The sequence below is a fragment of the Mauremys reevesii genome, linkage group 4 (genome assembly GCF_016161935.1).
Source record: "Mauremys reevesii isolate NIE-2019 linkage group 4, ASM1616193v1, whole genome shotgun sequence".
In the NCBI taxonomy this organism is placed as follows: Eukaryota; Metazoa; Chordata; order Testudines; family Geoemydidae; genus Mauremys; species Mauremys reevesii.
This window is the reverse complement of record NC_052626.1, coordinates 121,394,585-121,413,668: the sequence shown is the minus strand read 5'-3', so window position 1 is coordinate 121,413,668 and position 19,084 is coordinate 121,394,585. Positions and strand designations below refer to the sequence as shown.

The 19,084-nt window shown below is 51.1% G+C and overlaps 1 protein-coding gene across 8 annotated transcripts in view; it reads left to right on the top strand.

Moving 5' to 3' along the window:
- The window catches only part of LOC120405189 (copine-5), a 201,430-nt gene that overhangs the window by 165,274 nt on the left and 17,072 nt on the right, over positions 1-19,084 (top strand). For all 8 annotated transcript variants that reach the window (XM_039538573.1, XM_039538574.1, XM_039538575.1 and 5 more), the window contains one exon: positions 17,175-17,232. In XM_039538573.1, coding sequence (XP_039394507.1) covers positions 17,175-17,232 — 58 coding nt within the window. The remainder of the gene's footprint in view (positions 1-17,174; positions 17,233-19,084) is intronic.

Below are 19,084 nucleotides of genomic sequence, written 5' to 3'. Positions count from 1 at the left end.
AGGCTTATGTTGATTCATGTGATTTATGCGCTTGCACCAAGGTGCTGCGCACCAAACCTTTCGGTACCCTGATGAGTATGGAGAACCTGCCCCAGCCATGGACAGCCATTGCCATGGATGTCATTGTAGAACTCACCAAATCAAATAGCCACACGCTAGTACTGTCTCATAGACTCTGAGACTTTAAGGTCAGAGGGGACCATCTAGTCTGACCATCTGCACATCACAGGCCACAGAACCTCACTCCAGTAATAAACTCCCTAGCTTTGGCTGAGTTATTGAAGTCCTCAAATCATGGTTTAAAGATGTCAAGCTACAGAGAATCCACCACTGACACTAGTTTAAACCTGCAAGTGACCCCATGCTGCAGAAGAAGGTGAAAACCCCCCATTATCTCTGCCAATCTGACCTGGGGGGAAGTTCCTTCCTGACCCCAAATATGGCGATTAGTTAGACCCTGGTCATGTGGACAAGACCCAGCAGCCAAACACCTGAGAAGCAGTTCTCTGTAGTAACTCAGAGCCCTCCCCATCTAGTGTCATAGATCAACTGACCAAGATGGCACACTTCATCCTCTATGCCCACGTACTGTCAACTGAGGTGATGGTTTAGCTCCTAGTAACACAGTTGTCCACCTCCATGGGCTGATCCACCTCATCCCCTCAATCAAGAGACCCAGTTCATCTTGCATGTCTGGCCCCAAACCCTCCAGCTACTAAACATCCACTCCTGTGCTTCCTCAGCATACCACACAGCCACTGCCCCCTGGTTCCAGGTCAGGGCCATATGGAGTATGACGTCTGTGCCATGCTGGACTCCAGATTAAAGTGGGGTCAGTTGTGGTAGCTCATACGCTGGGAACGCTGTGGCCCCCAAGAACAGTCTGGGAGCCTACCAGTAACGTTCACACCCCTGAAATAGTAAAAGACATTCACAAATGCCACCCAAACAAGCCTGGTCCTATGTGCCCCAGGGGTGATGTGAGGATTCATAAGTCTTGAACCCAAGTCTGTGAATAGGTGGCACTTCCACACCCCCACCTCCAGGCAGCCTTGGCAGAGAGACAGTCAACACACCAGACATCCTGGGAGGCCAGTCACTGCAGAAAGTGGCACCCATGGTAGAAGTGACTGGCAGCTCCTCCCATGACTTCTGATTGGCCCAAACCCACTATGTAAGCCTGCAGGGAGAAGCAGGAAGCCTCATCCGTGACCTGCTGCAAAGACAGACCCTGCTTCACTCCTGGTTCCTGCTTCCTTGACCTGCCCCCAGTTCCTGGCTATTGACTCTGGCTTGATCCTTGGCTCCAGTTCCTGGCTATTGACTCTGGCTTGACCCCCAGCTCTGGACCCCAGCTATCAACTCTGGCTCAAGCACCTCCAGTCTGATCGTCTATGACTCTAACCACTGGACATGACTGCCCAAACTCTGGTCCCTCACAGCGTCAACCACAGACCACAATGGAGATATGTGTTGGCATTAAACACCACAGCTTTCCAGTCCTGGCCTGTGTTGGGGTGACACAGCTGTGTATTTGACTTTGTTGGGAACACCAATATCCACTGATATTTTGTTTAGTCCAGGCAGTGCAACGTTGGCTATTGTTACATTTACCAATAGAGGGTTGATTGTTCGTCAGTAATGACTAGTGCGTATTGGCCATTGGACAATGCCATATAAAAATCTACAGCAAAGTTTTCACGGAGCTCCTAGGTAGTTTGGCCACCTATAGCTGATTCAGGTTTGTTTGCTTGTATTACAGGTCTGCCTGCTCTGCCTGTTTTGATGAGATTGTTCATGGATTGGCTGATTTGTAGGAATCAGATCTCTTCTCTGAAGAGGTATCTCAGGATATTCTACAGGTCACTATTGGCTTTCTGTCAGGTATTGTCTCACTGCAATCAGCTGTTAATAACATGCCTACAATGTGCTGTACAGGCATGGATCGCAGGATTGCACTGATGATGTATGATTGATGTACGTACTCAGCAGCGAGTTGTTGTTATTTTAGTGTTTATTATGGGATGGGTGGAAATCATGCAGATCAGCGAGGATGATCTTTCCAGCTTTGTATACCGTATCCAAAAGATGAGATGCATCCTCAGCTGGTGTAAATCAGCATATCTCCACTGATTTCAATGAAGCTATGCTTATGTACACCATCTGAGGTTCTGGCCCTGTACGCTGATGGGGTGGTGTAAGAAGCAGAATTGAATGATGTTGAAAATAGGCTGGCTTTTCGATAGCAAAGGGCAGTTCTTCAGCTAGATACCCATTCAGTCAAAGAGCTCAGCTTGATCCCTCAGAGGGCAAAGCAATCAGCAAGACGGCTCAGCTCCAGGATTCTGCAATTATGACCTCTTTTTATAGCTGTGGCTAGTTACTGCTCTCACTCCCACCTGTGCTTTTCTGCACTACTGACGGCACTTAGAGATCTGAGCAGGCAAGGTGGATAGAAGCACATTTTGAAAAATTTGAATCCATCATCTCCAGTCTTGATGAACAACAGACCTCCATGGCTCAGACAGAATGACATTGATGATGTCAGTGTGCTGGAGATGTTGGAAGCTGAAGCCCAGGGATGTCAAAAGCAGATCTCCTCAGGGGTTGGCTGTTGTGTGGAGCTGTAAACTTCCTGTGATGTCCCTTCTTACTAGGTTTGGAATGTTTAAGTTCGATACATTTGCAACTCTCTGTTATTGCACCAGGCATCACTTGGCTTCTTGCTTCAATGCCGAGATGCAAAGTGACCTTTCCACAAATCTTTGTCAAACAGTTTTCCCGCCTACTCCCTGCAGATGTGTAGCTGACTGCGGTGCGCTGTGATCACATCACTACACGCAGGGCTGGCCTCAGGGGGTTGGAAAGCAAGATGCTTTTTTGTAGCGCACCTGAAATGTAACTGACTCACTTTACATAAAAGAGCGCGTGTGATAGGCTGTGTGTGTTTGTGCAGGCACACGTGCATACCTGTGTGTGCATGTGCACATATTCATTTATTCTTAGGTCACCTCCAGCAGTGAAGCGCAGCCATTTGTTCCATTGTGAATGACTTTGACGTGTCACATGACCAGCTTGGATGGCCATTGCCTCTTTCTTGGTCATGTGTCCTCTGTCATGTTGCAAGTGTTCCCTGGGGTCCCTTAAGTTTGTCTTTGGTAATTTGGTGAACATGGCAGAAGACTGTTATTTCGCACCTCAGCTCGCCAGCTAGATCACAGAACTGTGCACTGCTTGGATCCCGGGCAGCTGAGTCGTTCATGTGCTGATCAAGCCCACTGCGAGGCTTTGCAGATCCAAAGACACCCCTCCCTTTGTGACTGTGATGGGAACTGGCACTCCTGGGCTGCGTTGATGAGACTGATACATTTTGGTGCAAAGCATGCTGTGAATTCTTCTTGACACGGAGCATATGTTCTGTTTGTGTCTCCTGGTTAGCTGTCATCAGACACCGCTTGTTGTTTTGGCCCTGTGATGAAGTCTTCACTCCATTTTTACTCTGTCTTCTAAGAACATTACTCGGAGTAAGGGGTGATTAAGGACTGCACGGTTTGGCTCAGATGTGCTGTGGCAATAAACAGAAGGGACCTGATGGAGTGCAATCCCATGTGCCGGGGGCAGGTTGTCAGGGCTCAGCTGTTGGTCCATCCTTTCAGCAGACGTTGGAACCTGGTTTGGCAATGACAGCTGAGTCCTGTGGATTCATTATGGCAGGTATGGGGTGATCCCCTACCTTGGGCATAAGGGAGGCAGGACTGGCACTCTGAAAGAGGGAACTTGGGACAAAGGTCCTCAGGGGAAACCCTACAAATAGGTCAGCTTGGAGGAGGAAGCCTAGGTTGAATGGGATGGTGTGATGAGACTGCCTAAAGTGGCATGGAGCCGATCTGTGACTGCTAGCAGCAAATATCTCCAATGGCCAGTGATGGGACACTCGATGGGGAGGGCTCTGAGATTACTACAGAGAATTCTTTCCCAGGTGTATGGCTGGTGGCTCTTGTCCACATGTACAGGGTTTCACTTGTCGCCATATTTGGGGTCCGAAAGGAATTTCCCCCCAGCTCAGATTGGCAGAGACACTGGGGGGTTTTCGCCTTCCTGTGTGGCATGGAGCACAGGTCACTTGCAGGTTTAAACTAGTGTCAATGGTGGATTCTCTGTAACTTGAAGTCTTTAAACCCTGATTTGAGGACATCAGTAACTCAGCCAGAGGTTTTGGGTCTATTACAGGAGTGGCTGGGTGAGGTTCTGTGGCCTGTGACGTGCAGGAGGTCAGATTAGATGATCACAATCGTTCCTTCTGACCTTAAAGGCTCTGAGTCTGTGAGTTATGTGGTGGTGGTGTTATTTTAGCTGCCAATAAAAGCAGCATGTCAGGAAGAGGGGTGCGATTAGGCATTAACCCACAGTGTGTGCGCGCTGTGCAAGGATATGGCCCCTTCACGGTGACGTATGATCTCATGGCCCTTTCAGGAGCAACTAACAAGTGGGAACGTGACAGTTTCCTGTTTACTCAGAAGTTACACCCAGTGCTGACAGTAAACTCTGTTTATGTGGAAACATAACAAATTGTCTTATTGCTTCTAATAACTAGGGACCCTGAGTTTGTTTTGCAGTTACTGTGGTAACAAGTGTGGTACAAATGCCTTGGCAGATTGCTAGCTAGATCAGTAGGCTGATCAATAGATAGAAAGGTAGCTAGGATGGAAAGATAAAATGATAGGATGATTGCTAGGTATAGATGGACAGATAGGTAGCTAGGATGGTAGGCGGATGGACACGTTTTTCAGGTACTTGCTCAAGTAATTCGGCTTCTGTCTGGAACAATAGGACTTTCAATTTGTTTGCTCATTTTTTAATCTATCTGTTAAAGTCCCTGGGGATGCGGCTGAGGCGCAGAAAACTCAATCCAGCCAGGAGATAGTTCATCTTGATTACGTTGCTCATTTCACTATTTGAATTGCAAAGGGAAAATAAAAACCTCCCTCTCCCTCTGCGTGGGCGGCTTTTCTGTCTTCCAACATTCGCTCAGCCCTGCAAGTGTCTTCACTCTTGAGAGATTATTTCACTGGCTGCAAGATTTGCAGAGTGCAGGTTTCAATGTGCAGAACCTTTTTGTTTGATTAGTTTCCTTTTCCTCTTCGCTATCCCACCAGGTGATAAGTTCACCCCACCAAGTCCTGGGCATCCATTGATCTCTGGCTCAGTGAGACTGAGCATGCTCCGATCCAGCAGTAACTGCTTAGAATCCACTTGCTGCCCGGCCACCCGGTTCCCCTCTCATGTACACCGGCGTCACCACTGTATCTCCACAGACTTCAGTGGAGTTACCCTGGATTGACACTGGAGTGAGGAGAATCAGGCCCAATTGAGTGACTCCTGATTTACCCTAGCATGAGAGAGAGGGGAATCAGGCCTTGTGGAGTTACTCCTTGATTACACCAAGGTGAGTGAGAGGGGAATTGGGCCCAGTGGAGCTTCCCCTCATTTACACCAGTGTGAATGAGAAGAGAATCAGGCCCAGTGTAAATTGGGATTAACTCCACTGGGGTGAGTGAGAGGGGAATCAGGCCCAATGGACTATTTCTGATTTACACACAGTTGAGTGAAAGAGGAATCAGGGCCACTGGAGTGACTCCTGATTTACACCCAGGTCAATGAGAGGGGAATCAGGCCCAATACAGGTTTCAGAGTAGCAGCCGTGTTAGTCTGCATCCGCAAAAAGAACAGGAGTACTTGTGGCACCTTAGAGACTAACAAATTTATTTCAGCATAAGCTTTTATGGGCTACAGCTCACTTCTTCGGATGCATAGAATGGAACACACAGACAGAAGTTATTTATACATACAGAGAACATGAAAAGATGGAAGTACACATACCAACTGGAAGAGTCCAATCAATTGAGATGAGCTATCATCAGCAGGAGAAAAAAGAAACTTTTGAAGTGATAATTGAGATGATCCAAAGTTTTTTTTTCTCTTGTTGATAATAGCTCATCTCAATTGATTGGCCTCTTCCAGTTGGTATGCATACTTCCACCTTTTGATGTTCTCTGTATGTATAAATATCTTCTGTCTGTGTGTTCCATTCTATGCATCTGAAGAAGTGAGCTGTAGCCCACGGAAGCTTATGCTGAAATAAATTTGTTAGTTTCTAAGGTGCCACAAGTACTCCAGGCCCAATACAGGTACTCCTGATTTGCACCGGGGTGAAAGAGAGGGGAATCAGGACTGGTGGAGTGACATTTGATTTACGCTGGGGTGAGTCATATGGGGAATGGGGCCTCTTATGTTTAACAAAGCAATTATGGGCCAGATCCTCAGCTTCCTTCCTCAACCCCCATGGAACCTCCTTTTAGTCTACATGGCCCCCCACTTAAGAACGTAAGAACGGCCATATTGGATCTAACCAAGGGTCCATCTAGCCCAGTATCCTGTCTTCTGACAGTGGCCACTGCCAGGTGCCCCAGAGGGAATGACCAGAACAGGTAATCATCAAGTGATCCATCCCCTGTCACCCATTCCCAGCTTCTGGCAAACAGAGGCTAGGGACACCATTCCTGCCCATCCTGGCTAATAGCCATTGATGAACCTATCCTCCATGAATTTATCTAGTTCTTTTTTGAACCCTGTTATAGTCTTGACCTTCATAACACCCTCTGGCGAGGAGTTCTACAGGTTGACTTTGCATTGGGTGAAGAAATACTTCCTTTTGTTTGTTTTAAACCTGCTGCCTATTAATTTCATTTGTTGACCCCCAGCTCTTGTGTTATGAGAAGGAGTAAATAACACTTCCTTACTTACTTTCTCCACACCAGTCATGATTTTATAGACCTCAATCATATCCCCCCTTAGTCATCTCTTTCCCAAGATGAAAAGTCCCAGTCTTCTTAGTCTCTCCTCATATGGAAGGTGTTCCATGCCCCTAATCATTTTTGTTGTCCTTTCCTGAACCTTTTCCAATTCCACTTGGGCTTGGTGCAGGGGTAGGTTTCGGCCCATTGTAGTGGGACGGTAAGGCAACAGGACAAAGAGAGGGAAAGACAAAATTGAAAAACAAATGACAAGCAGGGTGCAGAGGGAGCCAGAGGCACCCAAGGCCACTAACACGAGACAGAGACCTGCAGAATAACGAAGCTAGTGCTGCAAGGCAGGGGAGGGTGAGAGGCACCAAGAAGTGCAGTTACTCCAGGGACGGAAAGTGAAAGAGCAGGAATTCAGAAATGAAAATGAGCCGAAGACCGAGCTGAGCAGCACTCAGGCAGACACCAGCTCCTGTGCCCATCTCACCAGCTGATGCTCAGAAGAGAGGCTGGCCCAGCACCGAGCTCTGTCACTGAAATCAGCGTCTGAGCTCACTGACTCCTCTGGAACAGGTGAGTGAGGAGAGAATCAGGCCCAGGGCAGTTACGCCTGGTTTACACCAGTGTGAGCAAGAGGGGAATCAGCAATTCCTGATTAAAGGCATTCATTTCACTTACAGGTGGCCTCCGCCCAGGAAGACAGGAGAGCTTATTCCACCCAAAGACCTTTTCCAAAATGCTTGTCCCTGTCCTGTTCACACAGCCTCTGGCCAGAGCGGGTCTCTCCTGCCCCCATGGATGATGGGGGCAAGTGCTGCCGCAATCTAGAATTAGGGATCTGAAAACAGCTAGTAGTTTGTGGTGTTTGTTTGCTTTAGTTTCCCTCTCTTCCCAGCTCACTAGAGACTGGGGGGAAATGTGTGTAGGATGGCTAAGCATCCCTTGGTGGTGAGAAGAGAATGAAGAGATTCAAGGGTTATTTGTATAATAATCGTTTGCCCTTCCCGTGTGCCCTCCATCCAAAACATTTTTTAAAGGACCCCGCTTCCCGGGGCTTAGTGTCAATGAGGATCAGGGCCTTACTCCTGTTGCTGCTCCCCTGTGGGAGGTCATTATTACCAGCCCTCATTATGCAGCTGGGGAAACTGAGGCATAGAGGAAGTGGCTCACCCAAAATCTCACAGAGCGTCAGGAATAGAGCCCCAGATCTCCTGACTCACTGGGTCTTAACCCCATGAGCATCCTTCATCCCCTAGCTAGCATCTGTGCCGCGAGCTGTTGTCAGTCCAGCACCATCCCCAGCAGGAAATTCTCTTACCCTATGCTGCCCTACTTTGCTTTCTTGTTGGTAAGTGCCAGCTGCTCAGCAGGCTCAGGGCTGGGCAGACACCCTTTCTTTTCTCTGACCCCTCACTTTGGTGTGGCGTAGGTCTGGGTAGTGACCTGGTAGGGGAGCAAGAACTAGGGGCCTTCTACCCACCTGGTGGCCAAGCTCTGGGGCTGGCCCTGGCTGGGAACCAGAGGAGAGCTAACGGTGGTGAGAATTCCACGGGAGGAAGAAGCCAAAGTGAGCACACAGAGCAGCGAGTGATTTGCTCTGCTGAGCCCTGTGGGCGCTTGGGAACCTTGAGGGCAGCCTCTTAGCAAGCCTGCAACTAGTCATTTTGCACTTCAGCAGGCCAGCAAGGACTTGCCAGACAGGATTGGCTCAGGGAGGCTTGCCTCCATCAGGGACCATAGAACTTGCCAGATCAGATCAGACCACTGAACCCTTAAGCCTGGTATCCTGCTTCCAGTACTGAGAAAGGCAAACTCTCCTGATGTTAGTCACCTGCCAATGCTTGTACACATAGGGGTGGAGTTCCTTCCAGACCCCTACAGAACTTCAGGTGAGCCCTGAAGTATGAAACTCAATTACCCCATTCTTATGATTAATGGTCAAAATTATTTCACTGCTTTTTAAAATCCAGCCCTGCTTTGACTCCGCTCTCTGCTATAGCTATGAACTCCACACAGTGGCTGCTTGTAAGCTCAACCGTCATCAGTCTAATTCCTGCTCCCAATTAAACTGTTTCCTGCATGAATACCAGAGTGGCTGCTGTTGCATGAACTACTCCTCTGCTATTATGAGCCATTGATTATGTGGTATAGTTGATGGCAGCACCTCATCCAATGCTCAGCACAGAATCCCATCAGCCTGTACTAGATTGAGCCAATGCATTTTGTTAGCAGATGGGGAGAGAGCCTCATTGCTCATTTCGTGGCAGCCTTCTCCAGCTGACATCCTTCATAGGCATCTTGTATGGAAGTCACTAACCCCTGTCCCTCCACTGCACCCGTCACGTATACTGGGTATGTCCAGACATCCGCTTGTGATGAAAGCCTGCCTGAAAGGAAAATGAAAACAGGGCACGGTTGCTCTGGACATGGGCTGGGAGGGGGATTGAGGACAGCTGAATAAAGCACCGGCTGGGAGCTCAGTAACGGGAGAGGATGGCTTGGAGTCGCTGCCCCACTTCCCTTCGCTTTCGAGCAGGTGCTGGTGACATGACTTTTTTAGCTTTGTTGCAGGGGGGCTGCCAGGCCTCAAAGAAACTCTTTGATGGATGTTGTGAAGGCCAAGACTATAACAGGGTTAAAAAAAGAGCTAGATAAGTTCATGGAGGGTAGGTCCATCAATGGCTATTTGCCAGGATGGGCAGGAATGGTGTCCCTAGCCTCTGTTTGCCAGAAGCTGGGAATGGGCGACAGAGGATGGATCATTTGATGATTTACCTGTTCTGTTCATTCCCTCTGGGGCACCTGGCAGTGGCCACTGTCAGAAGACAGGATACTGGGCTAGATGGACCTTTGGTCTGACCCAGTGTGGCCATTTTTATATTTCTTATGTTCACACCGCCAGCTCCTGCCCCCTGAGCATGTCCGTGGGGAGTCTTTAACTGACACAAAACCACCCTCCTGGCTGCTCTGCCACCCCTTCCCAGCTCTGCCATGGGCAGCGCAGCTAGGGAAAAGGATTCCCATACTCAGAGATGCCCAGCTGGCTGAACAGCCTCCATGGGGCCATTAGCAGCTATGGTGGATTAGAGCAGCTCTGAAGCTGATTTAATTCATACTGGGAACTGGCCTGGTCCCTACCCTGCCCCAAGTTTGCAGAGACCTGAAGGCACCTTCCCCAGCCCAGGGGAGGATCTAAAACACTCCAGGATCTGGGCTATGCTTCACTAGACATACAACTGCAGAGATGGACAGATATGGATGGACAGAGTAAGCCAGTCTAGTACGTACAGCTTAGAGAGTGAAAGGGAGGGACAGAAACACAAAACTTGACCTGACCAATGGCTGGAGGTGAGCAGAGCTGTTGTCCATACTTGTACCAGCCTGGAGATTCTGAATCTCTGCACAAGGGAACTACTGGTGGGGTTACCATTGTACACCTGACCCCAGCTGACATACACTCCCTGGATGAGGGCAATGGCTGGGACAGGAGAGGAGGCGCTAGAAGTAAGATGGAAGGGTGGAGAGGGAAGAGAGATGGGGAGAGAGGGGTGAGGAAGAAGGCTATTATAAAAAAAAACACATTTAAAAAGTGCTAGCTGCAGCTAAATCTGTGCTTATCCATTCTTGTAGCTTTTCCATTTCAGCTCGCCCTGCACATTCATTGCCAGGGAAGTATTTCCAGGATCTGGCCATTGGGTGTTTTTCTATTTGAAATCTGTCAGCCCAAAGGCCAGATCAAGAGATGAGTGAGGTGCCGCCGAAGGTCCTTTAATGCCAGGGAAGAGGCTAAGATCTTTAGGACCTGATCCTATGGTCACTGAGGTCATTGGCAAAGCTCCTGTTGACTTTGATGGTGCAAAACTGGGGACTTACACAGCATCAAATCAGGGGGAACTCCGGACTCATTCCATGTGGCCAAAAGGTCAGGTCCATGGGCTGGGTCCAGTGGAGATGTGTTCTCATGAGTTCCCGTGAGACCAAGAGGAATGACACGGGCAGTCGAAATTCAAATGCGGCCTTTTGGCCAACAAAACAACTTCTACAAGACTAATAATAAAAGGCAGGGCAATGTACAGGCAGGGAGCAGCGGGTGTAGATGGATGCCCCCGTTACTGAGTTTGGTCTGGTATATATCAAGCTAGCAGCAGAGTTGGAGCCGGTAGGAAGCGATCCCTCATGCCTTGATGCCGTTACAGTAGCCCGTGCACTCACTCCAGCAGGGATGTTACTGCACCAGGCAAGCTGGCAAGGCGAATAATCAAACATGAAACAAGCTGCCGCACAGCCGTAACCTAGCTCGCAGCTCTGACAATGAGCTACGGCTCCCATCCCAGCTCTCTTATTACAGAAACGCTCTGCTAATGTCTTAGCAGGCTCAGCCATTAATGAACCCTGCTCCGACGCAGCCACAGGGCTACTGAGATTGTCTCCAATAACTTTTAAGCCAATCGCTGCCAACAACTGGCATGAATCAAGCCCACTCCTTCTTCCACCCCCTTTCTCATTGACAAAACTAAGTTGGTCTCCCTGCTGCAGGCTCCAATCCCTATTTCAGAAGGAGTCGGAGTGAACAATGCAGTTTGGTCTGTGTTTTAGTAATAGCCAGTCTCGGGCCCTGGCAGGCCATGCCAGGCAACGAATTCCAGAACCGATGGGCCCCACTGTGCCAATGTCTTGGCCCGGAATCCAGCCCCAGGGCTTCTCAGCAGAACAGAACTGCCCCAGCAAAGTGAGGGGGCAGCTGTGAAGACAGCCACAGCCCAGTCCCTTGGGGCCAGGGAGGTGCCAATGGCTGGCAGCTGGAGTTACATGGGCATATGGATTTGGAGGCGGTGCAGAGTAGGGGCCCCCAGGATTGCGTGTTCACCTCGGCACACTCCACTGAGCAAAGGGTGAGCTGGTCCTGCGCTACCTGCAGATGCTGGGCCCAGGCCTTGGGTCTGACAGAGCTGCAGGCTGCACAGAACGCTCAGTGGAAGGGCTGTATGCCACCTTAGTGCCTTCTGATCCTGGGGCTGGTGGGGGTCAGCTCACCCCAGGGCTCGGGTTATTCCTACGATGGGAAGGAGAAAACGGAGCCTCGGGGCTTTGTTTGCTAGCAGAGTCCCTGGCTCTTGAAGTTGGACACCAATTTGCGTTCTCTCTCTACCTCCCCCACTCCTCCCAGCTCCAGCAAACTTTCAGCTCACATTTGCTGGTCTGGTGCCTCACTGCCAGTAACGGGGACAGGTCTTTGAGAGGCTGGCGTGAGAAATATGATCAACTCCCACTGGGCAGTGAACCCCTTTGGCTCATTCCCATGTACAGCACCCCACCACCTTCAGGTACACACCATCTCCAAGGCTCTCCCACTGTCTTTGGCCTGTCCCAGCTGACAGCCCGAGAGACACGAAGCTGAGAGGCCTTGGCTGCGTGGCGGGACTGACGTGAATTCACAATTATTACTGCACGTTTCAGATCCTGGGGCCTGGCCTTGCTGGATGTGAGCTTAGCAGGATTCAGCAAGTGGTTGGACATTTACGCGGAGAATGGGAACTGTCACAGTACCCGGGGCACAAAATTAAGGGATATAAACGCTTGTGCTTCTAGGCATTATCTCCTGGGGTGAGGCTGTAATTTCCCCCATGGGAAGGTTATTCCACAGGTGTCCACTAGGGGTTCCTTGCACCTTTCTCTGAAGCAGCTTGTGCTGGCCCTGTCAAAGACAGGACAGTGCTGGTCTGCTTGGGCCAGTGGGCTGATGTGCTATCGCAGATCCAATGTTCAACCTCACATACGGGTAAATCTGGAGTGGCTCTGATGGAGTAACAGTGGCATGAAACTGGGGTAAGTGAGCCGAGTGTCAGGCTCCTGTTCGTATTACGATTCAGAGGTGTTCCCGTTTGCAAAGTCTTATCATCTCCTGGCCTGACTGCGTTTCGGACAAGCAGCTTAAAGCAGCTCACCAGAGCTTTGGGAAGGGCCCCACTCTCAGGAAAAGGAGACAGTGTTGAGTGGCTAGAGCTGGACTGGGACTCAGGCGACCTGGTTCCATTCTCAGCTCTGCCTCTGGCTTGCTGGTAAATCACATTGGCACCCTGGGTCTCAGTTGCCCCAGCTGTAAAATGGGGATAATGATATTGCTCGCCTATGTCAAACGCTTTGAGATCCACTGATAAAAAGTGCTAGGGATTAGTAGCAGTAGATTCAAAACTCCCATACAGTTCAGGATTAGTGACCACGAAGTAAAGTAGCTGTTCTGAGCCAGACTTTTCTGATTAGGAGGGTGGAGTTTGATGATGACATTGAACAAATGTTTTTCATGTCTAGAATTCATCGGAATTATTGGAGCCAGATCATAGGAAGAAGATAAGATCTGACCTCACAATACCTTTCCCTAAAATAATTCAATCTGAGAGGCTTTTGCCCACGCATAGATCACTGCAATATGTAATGATCATTTGATTAACTCTGGGTTAGCAGTCAGTGGATCTCCCATACCCACTAATGCGATCCCACCTCACCGCTGGCTAATGGATCATGTCAGAATGCCTCTTTGAACCTCTAGTTGAGCTGTCAGAGTCAGAGACAATGTCAGGCCGGCCGCACTCCGTTATTAGATTCACTAGAAGCCAGGCAGCTGAGCTTCATTTCTGTCTGCTGCTGATTTGCATTTGAGTGCTTGTGAAAAGGAGAACCGGAGAGTCCCAGAGATATGGGTATTGCAAGCAGATGCTGCCACAATGAGTTCTGCCCATGCACAGCCCCCACCCTTGCTATCATATCCTGGGCTCCCGGTTTGCAGCGCTGCCAGTGGACCTCAATCCTGCCATGCAGCCCCCTCTGCTATTCCAGCCCTGAGCCCCACCCCGCTCTGCCGATATTAACGCCCCTCTCCCAGCACTAGGCCCATTACTGGGGAGAGCCCGTCACTGAGGTTAAATGCCTCGCTGCCTGGTGATACGTGCTATGTGCAAATGAGGGTTAGCATTTGACCTCCACATCTCCCTCTCCAGTATTCTTACACATGCTTGGAATGGCAGCGTGAGCTAGCAGAATGCAAGGCAATCTGCCATGCTGAGTGGCTAGTGGGGAAGTTACCAGATTTGTGAAGCTGCTGTAGTCAGCCTGAGTGGCTTGTATTTAGAGCTCCTGGGGTCTAGTCCCAGCTCTGGAAGGGATGGAGGCCCAGCTCCTCAAAGGAATTTAGGTTCCTAATTCCCACTGAAATCAAGGGGTCTCTGGGCCTGCGTGCTAATGGCTAGATCACAGGGAATGAGGGTCGGGGCGATTCATGTCTGTTCCCTGATTCAGAGGGGAGTATGGACCAATGTTTAGACCAGAAGCTGGGGCGCTAGGACTCCTGGGTTCCGTTCTTAGTCCTGGGAAGAAGATCAGTTTTCTATCTCTTAGCCAGAATCTGATCTGTGACAGTACTTTGCCTCTCATCCCATGCCAACTTCACTTCCTGACCAGCCTCTCGATGCCCTGTCAAAGGTTTTTAGAAAGTCTGAATAAGTTGTGTCAACCAGTTCTCCCTTACCCACGATCTTGTTGACCCAGCTTTGTAATGCGCTTTGAGATCCTCGGAGGTGCTCAATGTTACGAATTGCTGTTAGCTCTTATAAAATCTCACATCCTGATGTGTGACCAGAAATCAGCTCAGACAAAGAGCTCTGATTATTAAAGCTCCTGTGTTTAATAGCAAACACAATCCGTGACTGCTGGAAGGGAAGAAAAAGGAGAGGATAATTGTATGATAAAGCAGCGAGTGAGGTAGGTAAAAAATGGGGGTCCTGAAGGAATTGGAGAGACAGCATAGAAATCACACGGTGTCAATACGATTTTCTGCTGTCATAACCAATTACATGACACCAACTCATTAGCAAGGAGACAGCGCAGCTCTCCTGGATTCAGGGAGTGAGCAGGAGAAAGCTTGTTAATATGCAAATGAGAGGCGCTTGACCTAATAAAGGGAAAACAGAAGAGGAGAAGCTATCTGTGTTGCCCTGCCCTGTGGTAGCTGCAGTCACTTTGGGAGCTAATCGTGATGGGCAAATTCTTGTAAGTAACATGAATTGCCCGTTACTAAACTTGCTCATTATTGTGGAAGGAAACGAGTTAACCCCAGCATGGAGAGAGGGGGAGGACTAGTTCCTCAGTGGGTTCCACTGGAGCTCAGAATCTGGGCCTGGATTTCCCAGTTCTGAACTTAGAAGCCCTGTATACAGGGGCGGCTCTAGTATTTGCGCCGCCCCAAGCAGGGTGGCACGCCGCGGGGGGCGTTCTGGCAGTCGCCGGCCCCACGGCTCCCGTGGACCTCCCACAGACATGCCTGCGGAGGGTCCGCTGGTCCCACGGCTCTGGTGGACCTCCCACAGGCATGCCTGCGGATGCTCCACCGGAGCCGCGGGACCAGCGGACCCTCCGCAGGCACGTCTGCGGGAGGTCCAGCGGAGCCGCCTGCTGCCCTCCCGCGGGACGCCGCCCCAAGCGTGCGCTTGGCGCGCTGGGGTCTGGAGCCGGCCCTGCCTGTATAACAATAATGTGACCAAATTCAATTCCAGTCTTGGTAAATGCATGTGGATTTAGCCTTGACTGTTACATGCATGTAACATCTTTCATCCAATATGATATCAGAGCACCTAACAAGCTATATACATGCAGCACCCCTGAAATGCAGCTTTCTCTGGGGTGGAGGATGAGCACCAACTGACACGCTGCACCACAGTAGGGAGGAAGCAAAAGATTGGCCAAAGACAAGGACTGTGTCATGCAGCCAGGACAGGACCTGGTGGGATGAGACAGTTTTGTTACGATGCCGCATTGAGGTTGCCTGAAATAAATTCAAGGCTCTTTAACTGCCCTGCAAGATAGAAATGTTAGGAAATTGCTTTTCATGGCAACTGGCCTTGAGTTAAAAAAGATAATGGTCAGGACAGTGCAAATCTCAACCATGGGCAAGCCATATTAGAGCATTGTATCAGCACAGCACCACTTGAGCCCAGTCCCAGCTCATGAGCACCTCAGGGCAAGTCTGCACTACAGAGTCACCCTAAGTTACGTTGAGGTACAGCACTGCAAGTCATTACATCACTTTTGCATGTTTGCCCTATGCTTCTTGTGTTGGCGGTGCATGTCCTCACCAAGAGAGCTCGCACCGATTGACCTGTCAGCCAGCTGCGGCGGGCAATGTGAGCAATGCAGCGTCTACACTGACTGCATCGTCCCACGCGCTCTCACGGAGCTGGAGTTGGTCAGTCGGCATAGCAGGCAAGCGACACTTTAGTGTAGACGCTGACAGGGTTAGGTCAATGTGAGCTCTGTTGTGTAGACCAGGACTCAGCATCCAGTCCTGATGTGCGAATGGAATCGGTGCATTCCTGGCCCAGAAGCAAGGAGTGGAGCTAATGGAGCCACAGTGACACCTAGTGAGACTGTTGAGTGAGGATGAAAAGGAGAGGGAGAGCGCATCTGGTCTGCTTTCCTTCAAACCAGTGTAAATCAGGAGCAGCAACTCCACTGGCTCTGAGGCTTCTCAGTCACATCATTGCAAATCAGGAGTTACCCCATTGATCCCGACTCCCCTCTCATTCACACAGGTATAAATCAGGCCCGCCAGCGTAAATCAGGAGTAACCCCACTGATCATGATTTCCCCTCATTCATGCAGGTGTAAATAAGGAGTAACCTCACTGATCCCAATTCCCCTTTCATTCACGCTGGGGTAAATCAGCATCACTGTTAACTCCAGTGGCGTTTTGCCTCTTCACAGATCAGCATCCGGCCTCTAGCCATAAAACTGTCTGGAATTAGTCACCCTGCCTCCAGCCTTCGTTGGGGCAGATGTGTGACACTGCAGCCAGCGGTCCATGGCTATTCATTTCCTAGGGCAAACACAAGGACGCGGGACCGTGACAGCTGGGGAATGGTTACTTTTTAATCTGAAAAGCCCCTTCAAGGCCCTGCGCTATCCAGTGATGTGTGCAGCATGCCAGCGCCCCGGCAGCCTGGCTTCCCCTGACTGAAACAATAGCATTAGCACTGCTGGCTCTTGCTATGGCTGTGATGTCCAGAGGCCTCCCTAACACACTGGAGCTGCGCGTGTGGAGACGTGGACAGACCCCGAGGAAGCTCATTTATGCATGGAAAGGAACACGGATTGGGGTATCCCCAGGCCTCTGTGGGGGCGGGGGTGGAGAGCCGCTTGGGCTGTGAGGGAGCACAGCTCCAGAAGGGCTCTGAGCTCAGAGTCGCCCAGGCCATTGGGGGTGACAGGGGTTTTCGCTTTGTGCCGTAAACTCTTGTTCTTTCTTTCCTTCTCCCTCTCCTCCGATTCCCTTGTCCCGCAACTTCCCTCTCCCCCTCCCCTGCTTTTGTTCCTCTGCCACAGGCCGCCAAGCTGCCAATGTCCATCATCATCGTGGGAGTTGGGCAGGCCGAATTTGACGGTAAGGCCTCCACCCTCCTCTCTCTGCCTTTGTTTAAACCAGCAAGTGCTCATCTAGGTGTGGCAAGATGGCTGTGTGCATCAGGTCTCAGCCTGGCCACAGACACCCGGGGGCAAGTCACTTCCGGCCAGATCCACAAAGGAGAGCCTAGCTCCTAGTAGGATGACCAGATGGCCCAATTTTATAGGGACAGTCCTGATATTTGGGGCTTTTTCTTATATGGGCACCTATTACCCCCCACACTCTGTCCTGATTTTTCATATTTGCTCTCTGGTCACCCTAGCTCCTAGGCACCCAGCTACCCTGCAGCACCCCCAGCCCTGAGCCAGGCACCCAGGCTCCCCGTGCATTGTACGGGGAATTCAGCAGCTCAGAAGGGCATTCACAGAGGACAGACGCTGAGCAAGGAGCCACCTACGCCAGCCAGAGCCGCCCAGGGGGGCAAGTGGGTCAATTTGCCCCAGACCCCACAGGGGCCCCCACGAGAGTTTTTTGAGGCCCCTGGAGCGGGGTCCTTCACTCGCTCTGGGGGCCCCGGAAAACTATCACGGGGCCCAGCCCCCCACAGCTTCTTCCGCTCTGAGTCTTCAGTGGCAATTCAGCAGCGGGGGGACCTTCCACTCTGGGACCCGCCGCCGAAGTGCCCCAAAGACCCGCGGCAGGGGTTCCTTCCACCCCGGGACCCGCTGCCGAAGTGCCGGGTCTTCAGCAGCAATTCGGCGGCAGGAGCCCCCCTCCACCAAAGACCCCAGGCCCCCTGAATCCTCTGGGTGGCCCTGACGCCAGCCAGTAGGAAATGCTCAGGAGAGAGGTGCAGCCCGAGTCCTGCCTCCCTGAGGTAGTGAGGGCCTCTCTGCTCAGGATTCCCAGCCTGGAATCCACTCCTGGAGTTAGAGGCCAGGTCAGCTCCTTCTCCTGCCAAAGGCCCGGGGCGCTCACCTGGCACATGGGAGACCTGCCTTCAAAGCCCTGCTGTGCAGCACTGCCTTGATCTCAGATCTCCCCATCCCAGGGGAGACCCCTGACACCCAATTAGGGGGTATTCTGAGTAGGTCTTGCTCTGTCTCTCCTGTGGAGCTGTTCCACTGGGTCAGTAATGCAGTATTCATGGAGCAAGAGACGGACTGTATAGCCCAGTGGGTAGGGCACTCCCCTGGCAGACTTGGGCTCAAGGCCCTGTTCCAAATCAGGCAGGGGGTGTGAAAGCAGGTCTCCCATGCTCCAGGGCAGCACTCTAACCATCCATACACACTCTTTCTCTCTTCCAAACCTGCCTGCTCCCCGTTGTCTTCTGCGGGAGGGGAATCGATCCAGTAGGCGTTCTCTGAGCGCACCTGTTGGACCGGGCCCGTGGGCAAGATGGGCGGGATGACGCTTAGTTTGAGAATCCTGTGGGGCTTAGGTGTGAGCGAGGGCGCCGAGCAGCTCAGTGGGGTCAGGACTTTGTGCCTGCTGCCTGGCTGGAACAAAGGCACCTACGGGATGTACTGGCAAAAATGGTGTGGGGTTTGAGGCGCTCAGTGACGTCTAGGGTTGCCACCCAGCCGGTGTTCACCCAGACGGGACGGGTTTCAGCTTGTGTGTCCGGGTGCCATTTGACAAGCATGGACATCCATTGTTTTTTTTTATCGGGGGAGGGGCAGGGGGGGAGCGAGGGGGCCTAGAGGGAAAGAGGTGGAGCAGCGGTGGGGCCTTGACATCTACATGTTGGAAAGTACCTGAAGGGGCAGTTAGGCACCAAAGTCCCTTTGCAGGCCTAGCCCCTCCTCTGCTGGTGCCTCGGTCCCCCGGGACAGAGCTTTCCTACCTCACAAAGGTGTGGGGACGCTGAACTCATTAGTGGCTGACTGTG